The sequence below is a fragment of the Plecotus auritus genome (assembly GCF_963455305.1).
Source record: "Plecotus auritus genome assembly, chromosome: 7".
Lineage (NCBI taxonomy): Eukaryota > Metazoa > Chordata > Mammalia > Chiroptera > Vespertilionidae > Plecotus > Plecotus auritus.
In genome coordinates, this window is record NC_137774.1 from 3,696,202 (window position 1) to 3,720,105 (window position 23,904).

A 23,904-nucleotide genomic window follows, 5' to 3' on the forward strand; every position below is an offset into this window, starting at 1 on the left:
CTGACTGACAGCCCGATTACGCGGCCGGGCCGGTCCCTCCGCTCCCGATCCGGCGGGAGGGAGGGGGGAGGGGCGGGATTTCCTGCGGGAGGCGCCGAGCCGGCCTTGGAAAAGGAGGAGGAGAAAGGGGCTCAGGGGGGCAGTGGGAGCCACCGTCCGGAGTGCCAGGGACCGCGCGGGGCCAACCGGACCCCCGGCGGGGCGGCCGGGAAAGGTGAGACTGCGTGGCCCGAGCTGGGGGGCAGTACCCTTGAGGGCGGGCACAAACTAACTTTTCCTGCGGGATCAGCGGGCGCCTCCGTCTCTTTGCTCCTTCCGTCCTCCTTCGCGCCTCCTTATTCCGTCCTCCCGCATCAATCGCTCCAGCGCTGGTCCCAATCCGTCCCTCCCGCCGCTTTGTTCCCAGGTCGGCCTGGGCTGGGTTGGGGTTGGGGGTTTGCGCGGCGCTGGGCGGGCATTCCGGGGGGCGGGGGAGCCTGCCCGACCCCAGGCACTGCCAGGGGCGCCCTCCCCCCATGTCGGCCGCGGGCCATCAGAGGGAGTGCCATCAGAGGGAGTGCCATCTGGATGGGGCTTGGGACGTTTTGGGAGTGAGGGGTTCCCAGCCAGAGCCACAGGCCTGCCCGGATATCATGCCGGTGTCACGCCGCAGGACTCGGGCAGCAAATTCGTGGCCAGTGAGGAACTGACGTAAGCTTTTCTGCAGTGAAGTTGGGGCTCTGGGCCTCAGGGTCAGGCTTGGGGGGCCAAGGCAGTCCCTTTTGCCAGCAGTGCCCCAGCTCTGGTCTCTGTTCTTTGCCCAGCTGCTTCTCCAACCCGCACAAGGCGTGAGGATAGGTCAGCAACAGGTGCTCTGAAATCTCCCCGCCAGAAATGGGGGGCCATACGCTCCCCACTCCACTCTGAATTCATAAAGAGCCCTGCAGCGAGGGCCTCCAGCTATTATAGTAAAGCCCAGGGAGGGAAGAGTCCGGGGGCTGGCACCTTCGACAGGGAGTGACCCTCCTGTCTGCCTGTGCCTGACCCTCCCAGGCCCCACCTCCTGGCACGCAGCTGTCCGTGGGTGTCAGCCCCTGGGGCTGTGGAGAACAGGCTGCTGCCCAGCCTGCCCAGGTTGAGATGCTGCCGGGTGCCCTGGGGCCTCAGTGACTCAGCCCCCCTCGCAGAATGCCACCTCTCCCCCCTCCAGATATTCCTCTCATGCATAGCAGCTCCCTTCCCGCTTTGAGTGGCTGCTGGCTCCTCGGACAGCCAGCGTAGTTGGGGGGCTCCCTGGAGGCCCTGAACTGCTCTTCCTCAGAGCCCTGCTTCTGGGACTCTTGCAGGCTCGGGCCTAGCCCTCAGCAAAAGCACCGCACCTTTTCCAGACCCCCGAGACCCGTCCACCACTGCTGCCCACGGCCCGAGGGAATGCTGGCGGCTTTCTGGGTGGGCACTGGTGCTCCTGAGCCACGCTGGGAAGATTGGCGCGCCCAGTCCCAGCCCATCCCGGGCTGTCGGAAGCTGCAAGCTGATATCTGTCCAGATTTCCGAGCAGCCTCCGCCCCCTCGGAGATCGGCTTTCCTGCTTGTGGCGGCAGCTCACGAAGCACCTTGTTGGAATACCTGTCAGTGCCTGACAAGAAACCCACTGCCTGAGACCAGACACGCTCCCCGGGACGCCTGGCCCTCCAGAGAGCCAAGGCATGGCACCCTGACGCCTTGGCTCAGACCAGTTTTCGGGCCGCTCCCCTGGACTTCTGAGCCCAGAGCCCAGCCCGGGGACCAGGATGGGTCGTGAACAGGACCTGATCCTTGCCGTCAAGAACGGAGATGTGACTGGTGTGCAGAAGCTGGTGGCTAAAGTCAAGGCTGCAAAGACAAGTGAGTACTTGATGGAGTGACTGTCCAGCTGAGATCCTCCTCTGAGTGCTCTGGTTGAGAGAGAGAGGAGGGAAGAGCGGGGGCCGGGGGTGTCACAGGGGCCTGAGGTGGGGCGGTGGAGAACTGTCTTGTTCTATACAGGGAGTGCCTCTGTGTGTGAGAGCCAGAGAGGAAGTTGGGTCCCCCTTGCTGTGTGTCTTAGGCAAATAACTTAACCTCTTTGGGGCTCAGTTTCCTCACCTGTAAAGTAAAAGGTTGACGTGCATTCATTCAAATTAGCATTATTTTTTTAATTCCTCACCCGATATTTTTTCCATTGCTTTCTAGAGAGAGTGGAAGGGAGGGAGGAGGGGGAGAGAGAAAACATCTACATGAGAGACACATCGATTGGTTGCCTCCCCACTCGCCCCTGCTGGGGAACGTGTCCTTGACCAGGAACCGAACCTCTGAGCCAAACCAGCAGCCAGGGCTCATTCAAATGATTTTGGAGCGCCTATTGTGTGCCAGCCAGGCTGCGCTCTAAAACGCTGGGTCTCAGCCGGCCGTGAATGAAACAAACCGGAATTCCTGCCCTCGTGGGGGTTTCTTCCAGCAGGTGGTTTTTCAGATTGTTCTCTGGGACCATGGGGTTTCCGATAATGGGCTGGGAAAGACTGACAGACAGCGCTCCACCCCCACCCACCCCGCTTCAACCAGCTCATCTCTGCATTTACGTCTTAGTTTAATGGGCATACCCATAAAATAGCTCGAAACAGAGAGTTCTACCTAAAACAAAGGCCGACACCACTTACTAAAGCCCCTTTCCCCCGACTTACCTGCCTGTGTCCCCTGGTGGCACGTGGCCCAAGCTAATCTGCTGGAGGTTTCTCCATAGCCTGGGGTCACTAGTCTTGACAGGGTTGTGGGGGCTTCGTGCATGGGTGGCCACACCTGAGCCCCATCTCCTGGGAACCTCTGCTGTGAGACCCCAAGGAGATTAGACCTCTGGGCCTCAGGGCGAGCTCTCCGGGCCTTCCCAGGAGGACGTTACACTTGTCCCCTGGAGCGCCTGTACCAGCGGGGGCAGGAGGTGGCTGCTGCCACCACACTGGGGCTGGAGGAGAGAGGGTCCCCCCAGAGTGCTGGGCCTCTAGCCCCAAGATCCACTTTGGCTAATGAAAACATCTAATTATCCCCTCCCACACCTGCTAGCGTGGGTGCTAGAAGGAAGGATTTTAAGGCTCCCGCCAGGCCAGGAGACACAAGGTATAGGGAGATGAAACTGTGGGGGTGTCTCTGTGCCCTGGGGAAGTGGGTGCAGGGTGAGCACGATGGGGAGAAGGTGCTAAAGAGGTCCCTGGAGCCCCAAGAGTGGGAGCCACTCACCCTTCTCCCCTCGCCTCTGTGTTGTTTTTGGCAACCTGCCCAGTAGGGCCTTGGTTGAGCTGCTGTTGGCCTCATCGCCCTGGGGCCTCAAAGTGAGGTCCAAAGGAGGACAGGTGGGTGGGGTCTGGCGGCTGGTGGGAACCTCACAGCTGGGCTCCTGGGCTCCAGGAAGGTTCCCTGTGCTCAGGGGGAGATGTCTGTCGGGGAAGCAGTCCCTTCCCCGAGCCCCCAAAGGGACGTGAGCACAGAGCGGGCGCAGGCAGCGTGACAGGGTCCTGGGACGGACACCTCATGAGGCCCTGGCACTGTGCCTCCCTTCCCAGACCTCTGAGAAGATGGGAAAGCCGGTTAAAAAAAAAAAAAAAAAAAAAAGGAAATCAGCAGGTGACATTGTGCAGACCCTACAGTTCATGAACTCTTGTGGTCCCCTTGACTCCCTGCCTCTACACCCACTTACAGATAAGGAAACTGACCCCCGGAGAGCCCAAGGTCACACAGCCATTGTGCGGCAGAGCAGAGGCCAGCCGTGCCCTCTGCCTGTGCTCCCACACTTGGCTGCTAATCAGAATTACCTTGGATTGCTCTGGACGCGCTCACTCCCTCCTTCCCCCACTCCCTCTTCGGCGCTGTCTCCTCTGGCCAGAGGAAATGGAGTGGGCTGGGGGTGGCCCGCTGAGCTCACATCCTCTGCCCCAGCCTAAATCAGGAGTGACCCTTCCACCCTCAGCCAGGCCGGGAAAGAAGGTTGTGCTGAAGGGGAAGTGCCTGGAGCCGCGCCAGAACCAGGACCCTCCGCCCTCCCACCAAGGTCCCCAGCCCAGTCACTGTGAGCCTCTCCCCCACCGCCTTTCCGGCCATTGTTCTGGAGAGAACAGAGCCACCCAGCCTGGCCCGGCCCGGCCCCTGTTCCTGTCTCTCCTGTCACATTGTCTTGTCACTCCCCGGAGAGGCTGCCACGCTGCCCCGTCCCTGGCTGTCCAGCGGGCGCAGGTGGAGGGATCTTCTGTGTCAACTTCCCTGAGGCTCAGAAAGGTACCTCCGCCAGGAAGGAGCTGAGCCAGGCGCTGCCTGCCTCCAGAGCCCTTGCTTTCCAAGACCCTGGCTGGTTCTGTGGGACACGGACTTCCACGGGGCCAGAGGAAGACTGGGCGGCCGGTGCTTGTTCTCGGGGGCCCCTCCCTCCTCACCGCTGAGTCCCTCCTTGGTTCAGTTATTTGCCTTTTCGGCAGGAGCATAATTCAGCTCAGCCCTCCGTGTAGCTGTCCCCTCCCTCCCCGTCCCACGCTCGTCATTTCGGGGTTGGTCCCTCCCTGTTGGAAGGGGGCCCTGTCTTGCTGGGGTATTCAGGGGCCCTCCAGGGCCTGGGGGCAGGCCTGGACCAGCATGCTTGGCACCCCGCCTGCCCGGGTTGAGCCAGGCCTTCTCCTTCCCCGCAGGGGTGTGTTCCAGCAGAAGGCAGGGCCGCCTGTGACAGGCACTCCCCTCTGCCCCCCAGCACTTACCAAGGACCACCCCCTCCTGTACCCCGGCTCAGGGGTGGAGCACACCTGCCTGAGTCCTGTCCCTGAGGGGGTGAAGCAGCATCCTGCCCATGCCTCCTCTTGCCACCACCCAGCAGAGTCTCCTGCCTGGGACCAGGACGGGGACTGTCCCAGCTTTTGCTGAAGGACAGCATCTTGTTGATAATGGCTGATGTGTAGGGAGTGCTAAGTGGGGATAGCTCCCCTGTTGCATGCTGACAAGGGTACTCAGCCCTTGTGGGCAGGTTTTGTGATCAGCCCATTCTGTAGATGAGGACACTGAGCCCGAGAGATTCTGTGACTTGTCCGAGATCAGACAGCTGAGTACACGGCAGAGCCGGGGCATGGTGTAGGTCTGTCTGGCGCCACCTGCTCGACGTGCTCCACTCAGGGATGTGGTAGGGCTGGGCACTGTGGCCCTGGCATCTGCCCTTCCACTCTCCCGCCTCTGGTTCCCCTCTCCTGTCCTCCCCAGCCCCCTTATCCCAGCGGGACAATGAGACTCGTTCCTTGGCCCGTTCAGGCAGGAATGCTAACCATGTGCTCGTGGGCCTGTCTATTGAGGGCATGGCATGCCAGTGCCCCCCTCCCCGCCCCCTTGGCGCTATAAACGAGCTGGGCTGGGGGCCCAGGAAAGCTAGGCCACCGCTGCAGCAGCTTCCTCGCTGCACTCCATGCCCTGGAGCTGACGGGCCAGTGGGCCCTGGTGGGGAGCCAGAGGTACAGGACGCTAAGGGGCCATGGGGCAGGTGCTTTCCTGCACACCGAGAGGTCAGCTGGATTTGGGAGGTGGGTGAGAGGGAGCAGTGGGTTAGGGTGTGGCTACGGGCGATCATTTGAGGGTGTCCTGATGCCTCCCGCTCTGACCCCCAGAGCTCCTTGGCTCCACGAAGAGACTCAACGTTAACTACCAGGACGCTGATGGGTGAGTGAGCCCCGCACCTCCTGGGAGCTGTGCCGTGGGGGAGGGACGAGTGGGAAAGACCTGGGGCCTACAGCCCCTTCCCCTCTCAGACTTGGCCCTTGAAGTGTGTTTGCTGAAAGCGCTGGGCCTGCCTGTATAGGATGGGAAGGAGGGGTCCTGCCCCTGAGAGAGGGGAGGGGCCCTGGTGCCTCTCTGAGGGGCCTCCTTGGGTCAGATTCCTGCCAGGCCCCCTTTTCTCCCTAGAGGATAGGAGCCCTCAGGCTCCTGCTCCCACGGCCCCCTCCCCTGGGCCGGCTGGGGGGGCAGGCCAGACAAACAGTCCTCTCAGCCCAGACACTGAGCCCTTTCATGCCGCTGCCCGGCTGCTCTGCGCTCCCACGGCAGGGGGGGTCCCACAGTGGGCAAGTAACCCAGCCCTGCTAGCCCCCAGGATGGGTCTGGGGTGGAAGACAAGGATTTGGGGGGTAGGGGCTACTCCCTGACACCCCCACCATGTGTCCCACCACGCTAGATTCTCTGCTCTGCACCATGCCGCCTTGGGGGGCAGCCTGGAGCTCATTGCCTTGCTGCTGGAGGCTCAGGCCACTGTGGACATCAAGGACAGCAATGGTGAGACCCCCAGGAGCCCCCTACCCGACCCTGCCGTCGGAGCTTGCTTCTGCTACAGCGTAGCAACGCTAATAGATGTTGGCACGTTTCTCTGGGCTTGCAATGCTTCACTCTTCAGTCTCCATCCCGTGTGGGGTAGTGGGTGGTACTGACGACCCAGGATCCAGGGGTGGGGGCTGCGATCAGGTCATTGTCAGGACGTCACCGTGGTGGGCAGGGTATGGCGGACCTCTTGCTGACCAAGCCCAGGTGCAGCCAGCATCGCTTGCATCGGGCCTGTCTCCCTTCCCGCTGGCGTGGCTCCAGACCCTGCTCGGTTCCCTCCCCTGACCCCACACCGACCAGGCCCCCCTCAGAAGCCCCTTCCCTCCCGCAGGCATGCGCCCGCTGCACTATGCCGCCTGGCAGGGCCGGCTGGAGCCCGTGAGGCTGCTGCTGCGGGCCTCTGCGGCGGTCAACGCCGCGTCTCTGGACGGGCAGATCCCGCTGCACCTGGCTGCCCAGTATGGCCACTACGAAGTGGTACGTGAGCCCGCCCGCCCGCCCGCCCGCCCGCAGGGGTGCTGGGGCAGGGGGGAGGGGCTGGCCAGATCAGACCCCTCACTCGGCTTCCCCTTTGCCCCCAGTCAGAAATGCTCCTCCAGCATCAGTCCAACCCGTGCCTGGTCAACAAGGCCAAGAAGACGCCCCTGGACCTGGCCTGCGAGTTTGGGCGGCTCAGGGTGAGGCCTGCAGCCCTTGGGGGGCTGGTTCTGGGCGTCTGGGGGGTCTCAAGAGGAGGCTCTACTTGGGTGCTGATGACTGCAGGTGGCCCAGCTGCTACTCAACAGCCACTTATGTGTGGCCCTGCTGGAGGGCGAGGCCAAGGACCCGTGTGATCCCAACTACACCACGCCCTTGCACTTGGCTGCCAAGAACGGCCACAGAGAGGTCATCAGGTACCCATCGCTCCCCCCACCTTCATTTCCTCATCCCCTCCCTGGGGAGCCAGCAGTGTCCTCTCAGTGTCCTGCCCTGCTGACCTCTTCACCCTTGCCCCCAGCAGTTGGCTTCCTCTCCTGCCCCCCCCCCCCCCCCCCCCGCCAACCCTGTGACTCCCCTGCCTCCACAGGCAGCTGCTGAGAGCTGGGATTGAGATCAACCGCCAGACCAAAACGGGCACGGCGCTGCACGAGGCCGCGCTGTACGGCAAGACCGAGGTGGTGCGGCTGCTCCTGGAGGTGGGTGTGGGCGCCTGGTCAGCCCGCAGGTGCCCACGGAGCCCCACCAGATGGCGGGTCTGAGGCCGGCTGTGGAGGCTCTGAGGGGTGTCCCCCACCAACGTGGTGGTGGCCAAGTGGCTGGAGAGCAGATGGGCCTGCTTCAAGCCCCACTTCTGCCTCTTCCCGAGCGACCTTGAGCTCGTCCTTGACCCTCCCACTGAGCTTCCATTTCCTCATCTGTCAAATATGAAACTAGCACCCATCTCCTGGCAGTCGTGAGGATTGTGGGGAATGACAAGCGAGTTGCTCAGTGCACGCTCACTCCGCGCTGTGTCCCCAGGGCGGGGTGGACGTGAACATTCGGAACACGTATAACCAGACGGCACTGGACATCGTGAATCAGTTCACCACCTCCCAGGCCAGCCGGGAGATCAAGCAGCTGCTGCGGGGTGCGTGTGTGTGGGAGACCCAGCCCAGGGGGCCTCCATCCAGTGGGTACCAGGAAGCAGGAGTGGAGTCACACTCCTGGGCTGGGGCATCGGGGAATGCTGTGGGGAGGAGGAGGCAGGGACCCGGGAGGGGCCTGAGGGGACAGCAGGGGCAGGAAGACGTCCTAAGGACCGGGATGACACCTGTCCTCCCCCTTCTCTTAGAGGCCTCGGGGATCCTGAAGGTTCGAGCGCTCAAGGACTTTTGGAACCTCCACGATCCCACTGCCCTCAATGTCCGGGCCGGGGACGTCATTACGGTGAGGAGCCGGTGCAGGCATTCCTTTGCAAATACAAGTGTCACTGTCACTTACTTGATGGGGACCTCCCGTGGTTAGGCTCCGTGCTGAGGTCTGATAGGAACTGTATCGTTGGTTTCTTTCCGGCCCAGGGGAGGCAGGTGCTGTCACCTTCCCCTTTGTAGAGAGGCTTAGAGAAACGGATGGGACCGCCCCAGGCCACATAGCTAGCAAGCAGTGGAGCTGGGATTTCAACCCGGGCTGATGCCAGGACTCGTCTGTATGTTCTAGAGCAGTGGTCGGCAAACTCATTAGTCCACAGAGCCGAATATCCACAGGACAACGATTGAAATTTCTTTTGAGAGCCAAATTTTTTAAACTTAAACTATATAGGAAGGTACATTGTTATTAATTAAGGGACTCCTTCAATCGCACTGTAGGTGCGTGCCCGCACGTGGTATTTTGTGGAAGAGCCACACTCCAGGGGCCAAAGAGCCGCATGTGGCTCGCGAGCCGCGGTTTGCCGACCACTGTTCTAGAGGCACCCGGGGGACTGGGCTGGATGCTGACGGCAGGGGCAGAACCGTGGGCTGACCTGTGCATCAGAGACCAACTTCTTGGGGGTAGGGGACCGCAGCTACAGGGCTGGTCGCCTGCCCTGGCTTGATACAGGAAGTAACCATTGCCTCCCCGCCCCCCATTTGCCACAGGTGCTTGAGCAGCATCCTGATGGCCGCTGGAAGGGCCACATCCATGAGAGCCAGAGGGGCACGGACCGTGTGGGCTACTTCCCCCCTGGCATTGTCGAGGTGGTCAGCAAGCGGGTGGGCATCCTTGCGCCCCGCCTCCCCTCTGCACCCGCACCCCTGCGCCCGAACTTTTCTCGGACACCGCAGCCCCCTGCTGACGACTCCCTGCACCCTCTCACCTATGGCCAGCTCCCTCGGGTGGGCCTCAGCCCAGACAGCCCAGGTACATCCTCCTGGAGGGCAGCCTGGCACCAGGGTGGGCGTCTGACTGCCAGTCAGCTGTTGGCAGGGCCAGCTGGGACTCTAACCCCTTTGCTCCTGCCTTTCCAGCAGGTGACAGGAATAGCGTGGGCAGTGAGGGCAGTGTGGGCAGTATCCGCAGTGCTGGCAGCGGGCAGAGTTCCGAGGGCACCAACGGCCATGGCACTGGGCTCCTGATTGAGAACGCCCAGGTACGAGGGAGCGGGTGTTGAGGGGGCAGGGCTCCCCCTCCTGCTGCCACTTCCCCGAATGCTGAGTCGCTCCTTCCCCGTGTGCAGCCGCTTCCCTCTGCCGGAGAGGACCCGGGGCTGCCAGGACTGCACCCCCCATCCCTGGCAGGTAGGAAAGGTACATGGGACCTGTATGGGCTGGGAGAGCTGCAGGTGAGGTGCTGAGGGCTTGGCACCCCTTCATCCTGCCGCCCCTGATTCCATTTCTGTCCCTCCTTAAAGGCAGCCTGAGCCACCGCCCTCTGGCCAACTGTCACTCTGGGGAGCAGCTCTTCACCCAGGACGTGAGGCCGGAGCAGCTGCTGGAGGGGAAGGTGTGGCCTCCACTGGGCAGGGGGCTGCAGGCCCAGGGTGGGGGTTGCATGGGCCTCAGTATGGACTTAGGTCCCTTCTCAGGCCAGGCCTCTAGGGGCGGCTGGCTGGGCCCCGGCCCCGGCCCCGGCCCCGGCCCCTGCTCAGCACACTCGGCTCGTTAATGTCAGCCCTGTCCCGACCTCAGGATGCCCAGGCCATTTATAACTGGCTCAGTGAGTTCCAGCTGGAGGGCTACACCGCCCACTTCCTGCAGGCCGGCTACGACGTGCCAACCATCAGCCGCATGACGCCTGAGGTGGGTGTCCCTGTGGGAGGGCGGGGAGGGTCCAGCAGGCAGAGCAGGGGCTCATGGCACCACTCTGGGGCAGGACCTGACAGCCATCGGGGTGACCAAGCCTGGGCATAGGAAGAAGATCGCCTCGGAGATCGCCCAGCTGAGCATCACCGAGTGGCTGCCCAACTACATCCCGGTGAGTGGGCGGCCGGCACGAGCTCCCACCCTCCGCTGTGGCCGTGGCGCCTCCTGGCTTGGGGCCGGGGCTGGCGGGGGAGCCTGTTCCGACCGGCGCTGGGACTCGTGCAGGCGGACCTGCTGGAGTGGCTGTGCGCGCTGGGGCTGCCGCAGTACCACAAGAAGCTGCTGAGCAGCGGCTACGACTCCATGGGGCTGGTGGCCGACCTCACCTGGGAGGAGCTGCAGGAGATCGGCGTCAACAAGCTTGGTGAGCCCCGGCTGCCCCGGGGCCTCTGGCCTGGCTCCCACTGCCGCCAAGGGTTGTCAGGGTCCAGGCCCATGAGAGAGAACGGGGTTCGAGGGGAACTGGGGTGACCCTTTGCAGCCCCGCTAACCCTGCCACCCGTATCCACCCCTCTCAGGTCATCAGAAGAAGCTCATGCTGGGCGTGAAGCGTCTGGCCGAGCTTCGGCGGGGCCTGCTGCACGGGGAGGCCCCAGGCGAGGGCGGCCGCCGACTGGCCAGGGGCCCAGAGCTGATGGCCATCGAGGGGCTGGAGAATGGGGACGGACCTGCTGCGGCTGGCCCACGCCTTCTCACCTTTCAGGGCAGCGAGCTGAGCCCAGAGCTACAGGCGGCCATGGCTGGGGGGGGTGGCCCTGAGCCACTGCCCCTGCCCCCTGCCCGCTCCCCAAGCCAGGAGAGCATTGGAGCTCGCTCACGAGGGTCTGGCCACTCACAGGAACAGCCTGCCCCTCAGCCCAGTAGTGGAGACCCCAGCACCCCACAGGAAAGGAACCTTCCGGAGGGCACAGAGCGGCCCCCTAAGCTTTGTTCCCCACTTCCTAGCCAAGGGCCTCCTGCTTATGTTTTTATGTACCCTCAAGGCTCACCCTCCAGCCCAGCCCCAGGGCCACCTCCGGGTGCACCCCGAGCCTTCTCGTACTTGGCTGGCCCCCCTGCTGCTCCTCCAGACCCTCCTCGGCCCAAACGCCGGTCCCACAGCCTGAGCCGCCCGGGCCCGGCCGAGGGGGAAGCCGAGGGGGAGGCCGAAGGGCCGGTGGGCAGTGCCTTGGGCAGTTACGCCACCCTCACCCGGCGACCAGGACGCAGTGCCCTAGCCCGGACCAGCCCTAGCCAGACCCCAGCTCGAGGAGCTCCCCGTAGCCAGTCCTTTGCCCTTCGGGCCCGACGCAAAGGCCCCCCACCACCTCCTCCAAAGCGCCTCAGTTCTGTCTCTGGCCCCACCCCGGAGCCACCTCCACTAGATGGAAGCCTAGGGCCCAAAGAGGGGGCCCCGGGGCCCCGAAGGCGAACACTGAGTGAACCAACTGGCCCATCAGAGCCCCCGGGCCCACCTGCCCCAGCGGGCCCCGCATCAGACACGGAGGAAGAGGAGGATCCGGGGCCCGAGGGGACACCGCCATCCCGGGGCAGTTCAGGGGAGGGGCTCCCGTTTGCGGAGGAGGGGAACCTGACTATCAAACAGCGGCCCAAGCCGGCCGGTCCCCCCTCCCGCGAGATGCCAGTGCCCACCGGCCTCGACTTCAACCTCACGGAGTCAGACACTGTTAAGCGGAGGCCCAAGTGCCGGGAGAGAGAGCCGCTGCAGACGGCACTTCTGGCCTTCGGAGTGGCCACCGCCGCGCCCAGCTCCTCTGTCCCCATGCCCTCCCCGACCCCCAGCGAGTCCCCTGTGGCTTCTCCCAGCCCTCAGCCAGACCCTAGCAGCCTTCCAACTCAAGGAGCTCCGGCCCCTCTTCCTCCCAGCCCTCCAACCCAGCCCTCCAAGCCCCCCTGCCCTGGGCCAGCTCTGGAGAACTCAGCGGGCAACCGGCAGCGTGGGGAACCAGAGCCCCCAGCTCCGCCCGCTGCCCTCATCAAGGTGCCCGGAGCAGGTATGAGGCAGGGCCTGCGGGGACCTGGCACTGTTGGCAGGGGTTGTGTCCAGCCCAGCTGAGTCACAAGCCAACCTGTCTCTGCAGGAACAGCTCCCAAGCCTGTGTCTGTGGCCTGCACCCAGCTGGCATTTTCTGGCCCTAAGCTGGCTCCCCGACTTGGCCCCCGCCCTGTGCCGCCTCCACGTCCAGAGAGCACGGGGCCTGTGGGCTCGGGCCAGGCCCAGCAGAGACTGGAACGGACCAGCTCGTCCCTCGCAGCCGCACTGCGGGCCGCAGAGAAGAGCATTGGCGCTGAGGAGCGAGAGGGGTGAGGGCTGCTGGGCAGGGAGGGGGAGAAGGTGGCAGCATAGGGAAAGTTTCCTCCCATATCCTCTTTCCGGGGGTCCTGGGGTTGTTGGGGGGCAGGGACCTCACAGGCAGATCCTCTGTCTGGGGACCCCCTGTTGGAATGGGAGGAGCCCAGGTCTTGGGAGTCACCTAGGTCTGACCTGCAGGGAAGCTGGCTGCTGCCACTTAGAGGCACGTGAGCTTGGACAAGTCATTTGAGCCCCAGTGCACGCGTGTACGGAAGGGACAGCTACTCCTTCTTGGAAAGCACTTGGCACCAGCCAGGCGCTCAGCAACAGCCCTTGCCCAGGGCTGGCCGATCTGACCCAGTGCTCCCCCCTGCAGCGCCCCCAGCACCTCCACCAAGCACATTCTGGATGACATCAGCACCATGTTTGACGCCCTGGCTGACCAGCTGGATGCCATGCTGGACTGAGCTAGACCCACCTGCAGCGTCCATTGCCTTTGCCCCAACACAGACGTTCCTGCCGCCCCAGCAGGGTCCTTCCTGCTGCTCCGAGCCAGTAGCTGTCAGCACTGCAGTTCCAGGGGAGCAGCCCGCTGGGGGGGCGGGGGGGGGGGGCAAGGGAGCTTGTCAGAACCTGATATCTCAGCGAAACCCCTCCCAGTGTATAACCTGAGCAAAGAGCCTTACCCCTTGGTCAGGGACCTTGGTAAGAGCTTCCACCCAGGGAGAAAGGTGGTGGCAGAGCTTCTCTGCCCCCTCCCCCACCCCCCCGCAAGTGTCTCAAGTTCCTGTGCCAAGGTCCTCTTGCCACCTGCTGTGCTGTCCGGGTGCAGAGGCTGGAGGAGCGGTGCGTCGGGCCGGGTCCCCACAGGTGTACATAGGACATGTAAATAAGCCATCAGGGGCCAGCTTGCTGGAGGTGGCAGTGCCCAGGCCAGACACCGGTTCCTCCCCCGTCTGCCCGCAGTGAGGCAAAGCTGGCGGGGTGGGGGCAGCGGGATTAATAGACCCCCGAAGTCCAAACTTTTTCAACTGTAAATGTTATTTTTTAAGCAGAGAGAAATGCATATATTTTAAATGGAATTTATTCTATAACTGCCTGAGAAGACGCAGTGGGGAGGGGCTTCCGGCCACAGCAAGAGTGCCCACTGCCCAGCCTGACCCGGTTGGCCGGGCCCCGGCTCTGTAAATTAACCTCTTACCCCAACTAATGCCAATGAAAGTGTCATTCCACGTGATCGCCTGTGTGTGTTTGGGTCTGTGCTGCGGACCTCAGCCGGAGCCCTGGGCTCTGTCGCTGTGGAAGGAGGAAGGCTCGAGCCCTCTCCTCCCCTTAGTGGCTGCCTCATGGACCAGCCACAGGTTTTTCTTACACAATTTATAAGTTTTAATACAAACCAGTCTACATTCGTTCCTAAAAGGCTCATTTCCAGTAAAAAATACACACCAGTAAAAACATTCTCCCAGGAGAACTATGCAGGGGCTGGAAGGAGCCCTGGGCCGTGTCCCCGAGACTGACTGGTGGCCAGCTCGAGGCAGGCTCAGGAGAGGTTCCAGGGTGAGGGGGGCCCTTCACCTTCAGGTCCCTGTGAGGCTCCCCTACAGAGGGAGGAGGGGAGGTGCTTGGCCACATCCAGGTCCCTGCCCCAGCAAGACAGGATGGAGGGCGCAGGGAGGATGCACCCTCACCCTGGCCTTCACGGCGACCTTGAGAGTTGACTGGACCCCCCACAGCTGCTGCCAGTGTTCCTTCAAAAAAGGTTGAGGCCCTGGCCCCACGTTCACAGCCCTGCCCAGGGACCCCAGAGCACAGGGCACTGGCTTAGTGGACCCTGAAGAGGGACAGCCCACAGGAAGAGTGGGCTGAGAGCCCCTTTGCTAAGCACATGAGGTCATACATTCAGGAATGCCCCTGGTGAGGCCAGGGCTGTCCTGACACGGCCTTGGCTCATTCGCTGCTCCACAGTAGCCCTGGAGGTCAAGACGACAGCTGGGTCTGGCACGGGGATCTGGGCCTCCTGTGCCATGGGGCACAAGAGCAAACCCTGAAACATTCATGGTACCAACTCCCCGGACTCAGAAACGGGTCTGGTATTGGCCTCGGGACCAGGGCCACTGTGACCACCGTGGCCAGTGGCTCAGAAGGGAGAGTTCATGCCCAGCTTGGTTTCAAATTGCAGCTTCTGTCGCTTCTGGTAGCGGACCCGGACCCTGCGGGGTGGGGGTGGGGGTGGGGGGAGGAGATTAAATCAGGGGTCAGGGCAGGCTACAGAAGGAGGCAGGGATGGGTAGCCAGGAGGCAAGGGAATGCTGCCCAGGGGGTGACAGGCTTAGGGAACGTGCCCGGGCCCAGAGGGAGTGCCCTGCTGGTGGCTCACCGAATCTCGTGCAGCTTCACGATCTCGTTGCTGACCACCACGAGGACCAGGGACAGGCAGCCCAGGAGCCACGTCAGCAGAGGCACGTCCTCCAGGCCAAAGTGGACGCGGCTGTCCCTGTGCGTCCACAACTGCAGGTCAACTGCCGTCTGGACCACCTGCCCCAGCAGCCTGCAGGAGGAGGTGGCAGCGCCGGGTCAGCCTGGCTCTTCTCGCTCGCTCCCTTGCTTTTCTCAGTACAGCAGTAGCTCAAGAAGGGCACCCTTCAATCTCCGGCCCAAACCCCCCCCTCAAGTCATAGCCCTGCCAGAGCCCCCACCCCCTCCTCCAGCTGAGCCACACTCACACCACAGGCACCGTCACGGACCACCAGAGGTTAGTCAAGGGGCTCTTTCTCCACAGGGGCTTGGTGCGATGCACGTGGGTGACAGAAATGAAGACTGGAGAAAATGGGATCAGAGGAGGCATCAGACTTGCCACGGCCAAGGCCTGGTCCCCGGGGCACCCCACCAACCACCACTGGCCCCCTTCCGGGAGCCCTTACCAGTGTGCAGGACGATCAGGGCGGCAGTGAGCTTCTGAGCCAGAAGCAGCCCATTGGCAAAGTCATCAAACCAGGCTGGAGCCGTGTCGGCATGGCTGCCAAAGCAAGGTGTGCACTCAGCCCACTGGGGCCCGCGGAGGTGGATGGGGGCGAGGTGGGGCCGGGGGCGGGACTCACCTGGGCAGCATGATCGAGGAGCAGTTGGTGAGGTTGCGGGCCCGGGAGCTGTCACAGAAGCTCTGCAATGTGAAGCCAAAGCTGATGAGGCACGAGCCGATGGTGAGGCTGAACTTGAGCAAGAAGCAGAGCAGGAAGTAGTGCTGGGTCTGCGGGAGGAAGGAGGCCCGTCACTCCAGAGGCCACGGCCCCTCTGGCACTCGACACTCGGATCAGTAGGCTCTTCAGTGAATGGGCAGCCGGGATGGGGGAACAGGAGCCGGGACTGCCCGCCCCGGCGAGGATCTCTCCCAGCTCTGCCCCACCACTTCCCTTTGGCGTGATGGAGGCCCCATCCTGATCATCCCTGCCTCAAGGACCAGCCTCTTGGGAAAGGCCCAGGCTCACAGGCTCCACTTCGCTTACCTTCTTAGGAATGGAGTGAAGGTTTTTCCCTGTTGCCACAGACATGACGGAGCTGTGGGGGGGCTTCCCCAGCAGAGAGATGCTGAAAAGCAGAGACCGGGTGAAGGGCGGCGACATGACCCCCTGTCTCCCAGTTCCCATGTGAGAAGCCTTTTCGGAGTCGGGAGTGCGGTCAGGGTTGGTGGGCAGGAGGGATAAGACAAAGGGACATCCACCACAACACACACACACACCCGTGCTCCCTCTGCGAGAGGAGGTGAGCGCTGAGCAGGGCTCCCTGAACCCGGCTCCTGGGGTGCTCGGTGACCTCCCACCCTGCCTGCCTGGGCACAGAGGGGCGGCCAGCTTCTCACCTGAGCAGGGCTCCCTGAACCCGGCTCCTGGGGTGCTGGGTGACCACCCACCCTGCCTGCCGGGGCACAGAGGGGCGGCCGGCTTCTCATCAGAGCAGGGCTCCCTGAACCCGGCTCCTGGGGTGCTCGGTGACCTCCCACCCTGCCTGCCTGGGCACAGAGGGGCGGCCGGCTTCTCACCTGAGCAGAGGATAGCAAAAGCAGGACAGCCACAGGATGTCGGTGGTACTGAGCAGTGGCGGCAGCTGGACTAGGCAAGAGAGGAACTGGACCAGGAGAGCCAGCCCAGGAAGCACGTTAGCTTCTGACAAGCAGTAGGACGCTGGGAGCCCCGCGGCTGCCTCGCCCTGGGCCCAGACAGAGGCCCATGCCCTGGCCTAGTGGAGCTGGGGCTAGAGGGACACTATTCTGCTCAGGGGTCATCTCCAAAAGCCCCGGGGTGTCAGAGGGGCGCTGGGGGCCCCGAGGCTGTGCTGCATCCTCCCAGCCTCCCAACTGGCCTCAGACTCTGACTGGCCCTTGAGCAAAGAAGCGGGCGGGAGGGGACGATGTCAGTGCCGGCCGGCTCACCTGGATGACCACGAGAGACAACTGGCACTGCAGCAGGAAGAGGAAGCACTTGCGAATGCCGTAGGTGGCATGCCGAGCCTAGGGACCGGGAAGGACAGACTGTGGCCTCGCTCAGACCCCGTAGCTGACAAACCTCAGCCGGGAGCCAGAGGCCCCCCTGCTCCTGCAAACCAAGCTGCCTGGGAGAGCTTTGCCTGGAGGCAACCCGGATGGATCCTGTGTCATGACCTCCCACCCCAAGCAGGCCCTGCACCCCGCTCCCACCACCAGCCCAAGCCCCCACCTGCTCGATGAGGCGGATGATGCTGATGGTCTCCTCCTGGCGGAAGGCCAGGGAGCAGGGTAGGCTGTTGAGCTGCCCTGAGAGCTGCAGGGGAGAAAGGCCATCCGAGGCCTGGGCCATGTTGGTGCTGGTGGCGTAGCCGAAGGTCTCCCAGGAGCAGCGGGATGGGTACAGGGGGTCCAGGGCAATGCTGAGCAGCACAGGGGGAAGCGTACCCATCAGCCGCACTTCGAGAGACCCCATCTCCCACAGGATGGGGCAAGCGCCTGCTCCCTCTTCTCCCCACCATGCCCAGGTCCCTTGGTCCCCTCAACCAGGGCAAGATCGGCCATAGTATATGCCCCAGTCCCAATCTGGGGCCTCCGGGAGGCAGAGGCAGTGCCTGACCTGATGTCGCTCTGGAGGAAGAGGCAGCTGTTCCGCAGGTTGGCAGAGCTGCCCAGGCAGCAGGTCACCTCCCCGTACTCCTGCATGATCTTGATCATCTCACACATGGCTGAGGGCAGAGTCGGTCACAAATCAGGCAGGCGGAGCCCCATGCCGGGCGCTGGGCAGAGACCCCCAGGACGGGAGACAGGGAAGTGGGCTCCCCTTTGTGACTATCCTATCCAATCCTGTGACACTTCTGACTCCCCAGAATGGGCCCTCCCACGGCTCCAGCCCACTACACTCCCCAGCCCCTCCCAGCCCAGGAGCCTTTGCTTCCTGCACGGGAACCCACATCTCCTCAAGAGCTCACGGGATCCCAGGCCTTGTCAGCGCTCAGGGGAAGGGAACAGGCTGCCCCAGGCACTGTGGCCACGGTACTCACTCTCGGGGGTACAGTCAGTGAACAGGGGCACTAGCAGGGGCACGTTGTCGATGTTCTGCAGGTGGGGCCGCACCTGGTGGATGCCCCGGGGCAGCTTGGCCTAGAGAAAAAGCAGAGATGCTCATGGCCTCAGGGTCAGGGACCAGGATCCCGTGACCCTCCTTTCTCTGCCATGTGCCACTTCCAGGGGCCTGGGGTGCAGACCCTGTCGTACCCGGTTGCAGTCCTCCAGGAAGCTGGGGAGGTCACTGTCTGTAGGCTGGAAGCTGATGAGGTCTGAATGGCCCTCCTCCATCATCAGGAGCCCTTCTGCATCATCTCGGGACACTGTGGGGACAGAAGCCCGTCCCTCACCTTGGGGCCAGCCTTCTGGAGGCCTTTCCTTGCCCTGCAGATGGCATGGAACTTCCTGCCCGCAGGTCCCCTCTCCTCCCGTCAGCTGCTCTTACCACAGGGAGACGTGAGCCATTTTCCAAGGGAATGTATGTATCGGGAGGGCTCTATGGGACTCTTTCTAGAATAGCTCCAAGGTGGGGGGAGCCACCCACACCCACCTTGTCCCCACCACAAACCTTTGCCCTCACCCTGATTCAGGTCATCGTGCAGGGAGCCAGCATGGCTGGGGCTGGAGGGGAGGATCTCGGAGCCAGGCATGTCACCGTTGGGTGTGAGGGAGATGTGGCAGTTCCAGCCTGTCTCCAGGCCCATCTTCTCTGCAAACACCTGCAGAGGACAGATGGCAATGAGCAGGTGGGCCCCAAAGCCCGTGGGAATAAGGGTCAGTGGCGGCAGAGGGGGTGGCTCTCCCCACCTTGCTTTTGAGCTCATCCTCCAAAGAGAAGTAGACGAAGCGAATGCAGGCATTGACCAGCCCGTCGATGAGGCGTACGACGTCCAGCCGGGCCTGGTACTGGGAGGACACCATGCCCATGAAGATCTGGCCGCTCAGGGCCTGCATGCAGTCTTCCTTCTCCAGCACCTCCCCGATCCCTTCTTCAGGCAGGCACCAGGCACAGAGACCAGCCAGGACACGGCCCAGTCAGGACACCCGGGAACCAGCAAATTCCAGGAGGCAGCCCAGGGCCACACACACAGATGCCACACCCAAATCAAAGAGCACGCAGGCCCCAGCGGACCACACACAGCCATGCACGCACACAGCCGGGACACACGGAGGAGCCAACAGACACAAGAGAAAAGACAATGAAAGGCACTCATCAGTCCGGTGACAATCCCACCGAGTGACAGCAGCCCAGTCCTGGTCTGGGCAAGGGGGCTGGCCCTACCCTTGGCAACGGCCTCAATGCATCGTCTCTCAGATCGTAAGACCCTGTGTGTTTGGCGGAGAGGAGGGTGGGGGTCAGTGGAGCTGAGTCCCTCTGTTCCGGCAGGGTCTGGGACCTGGCCTTTTGTCTGCTCAGGGAGGCTCACGCCCTACCGCTGCTATTGTATAACTTTCAAAGAAAGCGATTTTCTATATGTTGTCCCACTGGAGTGTCACAAGAAACCCGTGAGGGGGACAGAGGGAGCACCCCGTTTATACAGGAGAAGACAAAGGGACTCCCCCACGTCACCGGATAGTGACTGCCCCCCTGAGCGTTCCAGGTCCAGGGCTGTGCCCACTGTCCCCGCTGCTACGATGGATCCACGGCCCCCGGGAAGCCCTCCCCGCTCCTGGCCCCCACAGACGGCCGCGCACGGTACCATCGGAGCTCCAGCTGTTGTGGCGGGTGCTCAGCTTGATGGGGATGGTGTTAGGCAGCTCGCACAGGGTGAAGATGCTGCTCTGGCCCGGCGCCTGCACCAGCTCAATGCACTTGCCATTGAGCTGGGAGGACAGGCTGCAGCTCATGGGCTTATAGGCGAAGGCGGAGCAGTAGCCAGACAGGCAGGCACGCTGGTAGAAATCCAGCACTTTCTTTCTGCCAGGGAAGCAGGGTGGAAGTGAGGCGAGTGGTCCCGGGACGCCCCATGTCTGTGAGCAGGAAGGCAGACCGCCTGAGCCAAATGCTCTGGCACTTCACCCACCTGTCGGAACCTGAAAGAGGGTAGATGTCAGCTCCATCCCAGAAGTCTGTGCAGGCCTCCAAGACCACGTCTGCTGTGCCATGGGACAGCATCTGTTCTGTGCCTGAGGGGAGTGAACGCAAAGGCCAGACCATCAGTGCCCCAAGCCACCCCCGCTGCTCACTCTGACCTCCCAGGTAGCACTGCCATCCTGGGGTGGAGGGAACTAGCCAGGCCTCGCCGTAGCGAGCCTGTGTAGAACGCCACTGGGCTTGTAATGCAGGCCCTAAGCTGCCCGTCCTTCAGACAGTCCCCTCCTCTGTGACCGCCACCATCCCAGCCTGCTTCCCCAAACCAATCCCTGCCACATCTGAGGTCTTAGGAAGCTGCCTGGTGCTCATCTACTCATCCCAAAAAGGGACGAGGAGGGCAGAGCCTTGGCCCAAGCTCCTGGAAGGTTTGTCCTGATGGGAGCCAAGCACGGGAGGCTCACTGGTGGTGGTGTCCTTGATGAAGAGGCTGATCATGTGGCTGAGCGGGGGGCGCCGCTTGGTGACACAGGACAGCCTCCCCAGGGAGCTCTCCTTCACCATCTCGGCACTGGGGAGGCGATAGAGCGCCAGGTGGTTCTGCTGCTTGAAGAGCTCCTTGGCCCCGGGAGTGAAGCCTGCAGCGGGAGGGCAGCAGTCAGGGCCTCTGGGAGGAAGCCCCGCCACTGCGCCCGCCCCCGCCCCCTCCACCTCATGGGACAAAATCCATGCTGGCTGCCCCCTTCCACCGCTCCGCCCCCAGTTCTGTTCCCAGATTAGGGAGCACTGTCAGACAGCAGTGCCTGTCAAAGGGGAAGGACCGGGAGCTAAAAGGGTTCACGGTGATCTCGATAAACGCCATGCCCGGGACTGGTCTGTCTGGAGTTGGCGGCCACGCACCGATGAGGCGGGCGAGCTCGCACAGACCCCAGGGCACGTGGATGGGCAGCGCGGCGCTGTGGCTCTCCTGCAGGGCGATGTTGCACAGGTGGTCGGAGAAGCGGCACAGCCGCTCGGTGACGCTGGCGTTGCACAGGTTCAGCAGCACGTTGAGGCCCAAGGGCTTGAGGGAGGTGAGATGCAGCTGCCAGTTGGAGTCATCAAACTGGATGCAGGGCGGGTTCTGCTGGTCCTGCGACAGGCTCAGCATCTCCAAGTGGTAGTCACACACGAAGTCCTCCGCCTCGTAGGGCTCGCTCTCCAGCCCAGGCTGCGTCTGGGGGCGACATGGAGGGAACAGGGGGCCTCAGACTGGGACTGGTGTGGGGTGCTCCTGAGAGAAGACCCCCCTTCCCACCACAGCATGCTCACGCTTCCCTATCCCTCCCAGAAATCCCCTCCTTGACTTTCTTGAGCTCCTGGCTGCTTCTAGATCTTGTGCCCAAAGACACTGGCAATACCTAAGAAGAGGGTGAACAGCCCTGACCGGTTTGGCTCAGTGGATAGAGCGTCGGCCTGTGGACTGAAGGGTCCCGGGTTCGATTCTGGTCAAGGGCATGTACCTGGGTTGCGGGCACATCCCCAGTGGGAGGTGTGCAGGAGGCAGCTGATCGATGTTTCTCTCTCATCGATGTTTCTAACTATCTATCCTCTCCCTTTCCTCTCTGTAAGAAATCAATAAAATATTAAAAAAAAAAAAAAAAAAAAAAAAGAAGAGGGTGAACAGACCAAGGAGGAAACGATGAAGGACCTTTCTCAGGGAAAACGTTTTCGAGGGAGCCACTGGCAGGCCGTGACTAGGAGGAAGGGGCCTCCCCGCGCCCATGACCAGCAGCGAGATCCAGGGAGGGGCAAGGGCCGACGAAGCCACAGGAGGTGCCCCGCCAGGCCAGGCCTGGGGACCTGAGAAGCTGTGCTTCAGGCGCCACCCACCAGGCTGGCTGCACCCCTCGGGCCCCTGCAGCAGAGGAGGCTGGACGCCCTGAGCCTGAGCGCGGGGGCTGCTCTCCGCCCCCTCACCTGGCCGGGCTCATCCTCACAGCCCTCTGGGTCCCTGCTGAAGTTCACGCTCGAGCCGGACGGGTGTTTGCTGTGGCCGTGGCCTCTGTGGTGAGAGCAGGGCTCAGGGGCCTTGGGGCCGTCAGCAGGCCAGTCGTTGCGCTCCTGCTCATTGGCCAGGTGCAGCGTGGTGTTCAGGGAGCCAGCCAGGAGGGCATCCCGTTCGTGGGGCTGAGGAGAGCAAGGGGTACAGGCCTCAGACCAGGGCCCCAGTGGCTGCCTGGACCAGGGAGGCAGGGTGCTGACGTCCCCGCTCTGCCTTGTGGGGGCTCCGCCTGCACTGCTCAGAGGCCGATCCTAATGGGGCCTGCGCCCTCCTTCTCCCTTGGCCTCGCCCTCCCTGAGGCCCCCGCCGTACCTCCTCCTCCACCTCGGGGTGGCAGAAGGAGCGGGTGGACAGGTCATCTGTCAGGTCCTCGTGGCTGCTGTGTGGAGGCTCCACCTTCCCGCTGAAGAACAGCACGGTCTCTGGGCTGGGATTTGGCCACGACAGGATCCCCTGTTTGTCCACACAGCACAGGACCTGCAGGGAGCGATGGCGAGGGAGACAGGGGCCGCTGAGTGGCAGGCGGGAAGCAGGAAGCGGGCCAGGTGCGGCAGGAAGCAGGCCTGCTGAGGCCGGGTCTCCCGCAGGGCCTCACCGTGACGGAGCCCAGGCTGTGCAGCAGGCTGGAGCTGTGGCTCAGCGTTGGCGACGTCCCTTGGATCACCCGCAGGAAGTGGCCCCAGATGCTGCGCAGCATTTCCTGGTGGCAGAAAGTCCACGAGGCCGTTTGGGACTCGGCCACCTTTCCCAGGAGAGAGCCGCTGGGGACACCAGACGCAACGGCCCAGGGGCACCCAGGAAGCTGGGGTGCGGAGGCATTTGTCCGGGCAGGGTAGTGACACACTGCCCGTTGAGATGAGGACTGGGGCTCTGAGGGGCCCCTGGAGGCTAGGAGGTGATAAAGTGGGGGCGTCTAGGGTTCCAGAAGGGCCCTGGGGCAGGGTGGGCCGGTGAGTGTACCTGAGTGGACACGGCTTCTGTGTAGCTGCTGAGAGTATCCTCCGAGAATTTGGCCAGCTGCACAGAGAAGGGGGAGTCAGGGAGGACACGGCCCTCACGCAGGCCTCCGAGCTGGCAGGTGGGGCCCACACCAGCAAGGGTCCCAACATCTGGGCAAAGGACGGCCCCAGGCAGCCCCCGGTCCCCTGTGTGCTGAGAGCCGAGGCACTCCCACCCCCGGGGCCTGGCCTGGAGGCTCTTCGGGGTGGAAAGGGGCCTGCACTCCCCCTCCGGTCCCTGCTCACTGGGGCAGAGCCCACTCCGTCGGTAGTTCCTGTCTTGGTTCCTTTTGCACGTGCCCCCAGATGCCTTGGGAAAACCTACCAGAGAGCTGGGGGAGCCCTTGCTCATCTGGGCCAGGACCCGGGCCTCTCCGCAGGCGGTTGCCAGGACCCAGAGGACTGGGAAGAGCAGGGGGAGGATGGGCAGGACGCCATTCACCTGCGAGAGAGGGACCCACACGGAGGGCTCTGGAAGAGCGGCGGGCCCCAGGGAGGGCGGGCAGGGCTGGGGTGAGGGGACAGGACAGCTGTCGGGGCCAGGGAGGGAGAAAGGGGAGGCAGGTGTTCTTAAGCTGAAGCCTAAGGGGCCCCTGACTGCAGAGAAGGAGGGACAGCCAGGGAACATGAAGGGACGCGGCCACCAGGGAAGGAAGAGAGCATGCGGAGAGGAGAGGTGGTTACCTGTAGCTGGAGGAGGGTGTACTGCCAGGACGTGACCCCAGGCGCGTTCAGCATGAAGCGCAGGGCGTTAGTGATGAGGAAGCTGGCCTGTTGGGAGGGGGAGAGGTGCAGCCTTAATCCCCCAACCCCAGAGAAGACCCAGGCTCTGAGGCTCCCCTTCCTCTGCCCACTCACCCCCCCGACACTGGCTGGCTCACTCTGGGAC

At 63.2% G+C, this 23,904-nt stretch overlaps 2 protein-coding genes across 14 annotated transcripts in view; one reads left to right on the top strand and one right to left on the bottom strand.

Moving 5' to 3' along the window:
- The first annotated feature begins 77 nt into the window (after positions 1-77).
- On the top strand, positions 78-13,654 carry CASKIN2 (CASK interacting protein 2). Of its 5 annotated transcripts, none has more exons than XM_080681914.1 (20): positions 78-214; positions 1,326-1,863; positions 5,622-5,673; positions 6,185-6,282; positions 6,659-6,804; positions 6,909-7,004; positions 7,090-7,220; positions 7,394-7,502; positions 7,825-7,933; positions 8,138-8,232; positions 8,922-9,183; positions 9,291-9,412; positions 9,500-9,569; positions 9,674-9,765; positions 9,951-10,061; positions 10,135-10,236; positions 10,350-10,488; positions 10,643-12,118; positions 12,206-12,428; positions 12,794-13,654. In XM_080681914.1, exons 2-20 carry the CDS (start codon positions 1,770-1,772, stop codon positions 12,882-12,884), a joined length of 3,618 nt encoding a protein of 1,205 aa, XP_080538040.1. In that variant the 5' UTR covers positions 78-214; positions 1,326-1,769; the 3' UTR covers positions 12,885-13,654. The 5 variants fall into 5 exon arrangements, with proteins under 5 accessions (XP_080538040.1, XP_080538042.1, XP_080538041.1 ...); XM_080681916.1 differs by having other exon boundaries at positions 9,500-9,560; XM_080681915.1 differs by having other exon boundaries at positions 9,294-9,412.
- Positions 13,492-23,904, bottom strand: part of TMEM94 (transmembrane protein 94) — a 32,817-nt gene continuing 22,404 nt past the window's right edge. For 5 of the 9 annotated variants that reach the window (XM_080681912.1, XM_080681909.1, XM_080681911.1 and 2 more), the window contains 24 exons: positions 23,700-23,786; positions 23,341-23,457; positions 22,978-23,034; positions 22,613-22,717; positions 22,330-22,494; positions 21,933-22,142; positions 20,874-21,189; positions 20,438-20,611; positions 19,966-20,068; positions 19,642-19,859; positions 18,749-18,930; positions 18,510-18,660; positions 18,152-18,264; positions 17,938-18,037; positions 17,514-17,622; positions 17,127-17,316; positions 16,844-16,921; positions 16,454-16,539; positions 15,921-16,002; positions 15,516-15,664; positions 15,339-15,433; positions 15,141-15,234; positions 14,795-14,965; positions 13,492-14,627 (listed from right to left, as the gene is read on the bottom strand). In XM_080681912.1, the coding sequence (XP_080538038.1) occupies positions 14,555-14,627; positions 14,795-14,965; positions 15,141-15,234; positions 15,339-15,433; positions 15,516-15,664; positions 15,921-16,002; positions 16,454-16,539; positions 16,844-16,921; positions 17,127-17,316; positions 17,514-17,622; positions 17,938-18,037; positions 18,152-18,264; positions 18,510-18,660; positions 18,749-18,930; positions 19,642-19,859; positions 19,966-20,068; positions 20,438-20,611; positions 20,874-21,189; positions 21,933-22,142; positions 22,330-22,494; positions 22,613-22,717; positions 22,978-23,034; positions 23,341-23,457; positions 23,700-23,786 (3,225 nt within the window). In that variant the 3' untranslated portion in view covers positions 13,492-14,554. The remainder of the gene's footprint in view (positions 14,628-14,794; positions 14,966-15,140; positions 15,235-15,338; positions 15,434-15,515; positions 15,665-15,920; positions 16,003-16,453; positions 16,540-16,843; positions 16,922-17,126; positions 17,317-17,513; positions 17,623-17,937; positions 18,038-18,151; positions 18,265-18,509; positions 18,661-18,748; positions 18,931-19,641; positions 19,860-19,965; positions 20,069-20,437; positions 20,612-20,873; positions 21,190-21,932; positions 22,143-22,329; positions 22,495-22,612; positions 22,718-22,977; positions 23,035-23,340; positions 23,458-23,699; positions 23,787-23,904) is intronic. The other 4 variants (XM_080681913.1, XM_080681907.1, XM_080681906.1 and 1 more) reach the window with 3 other exon arrangements.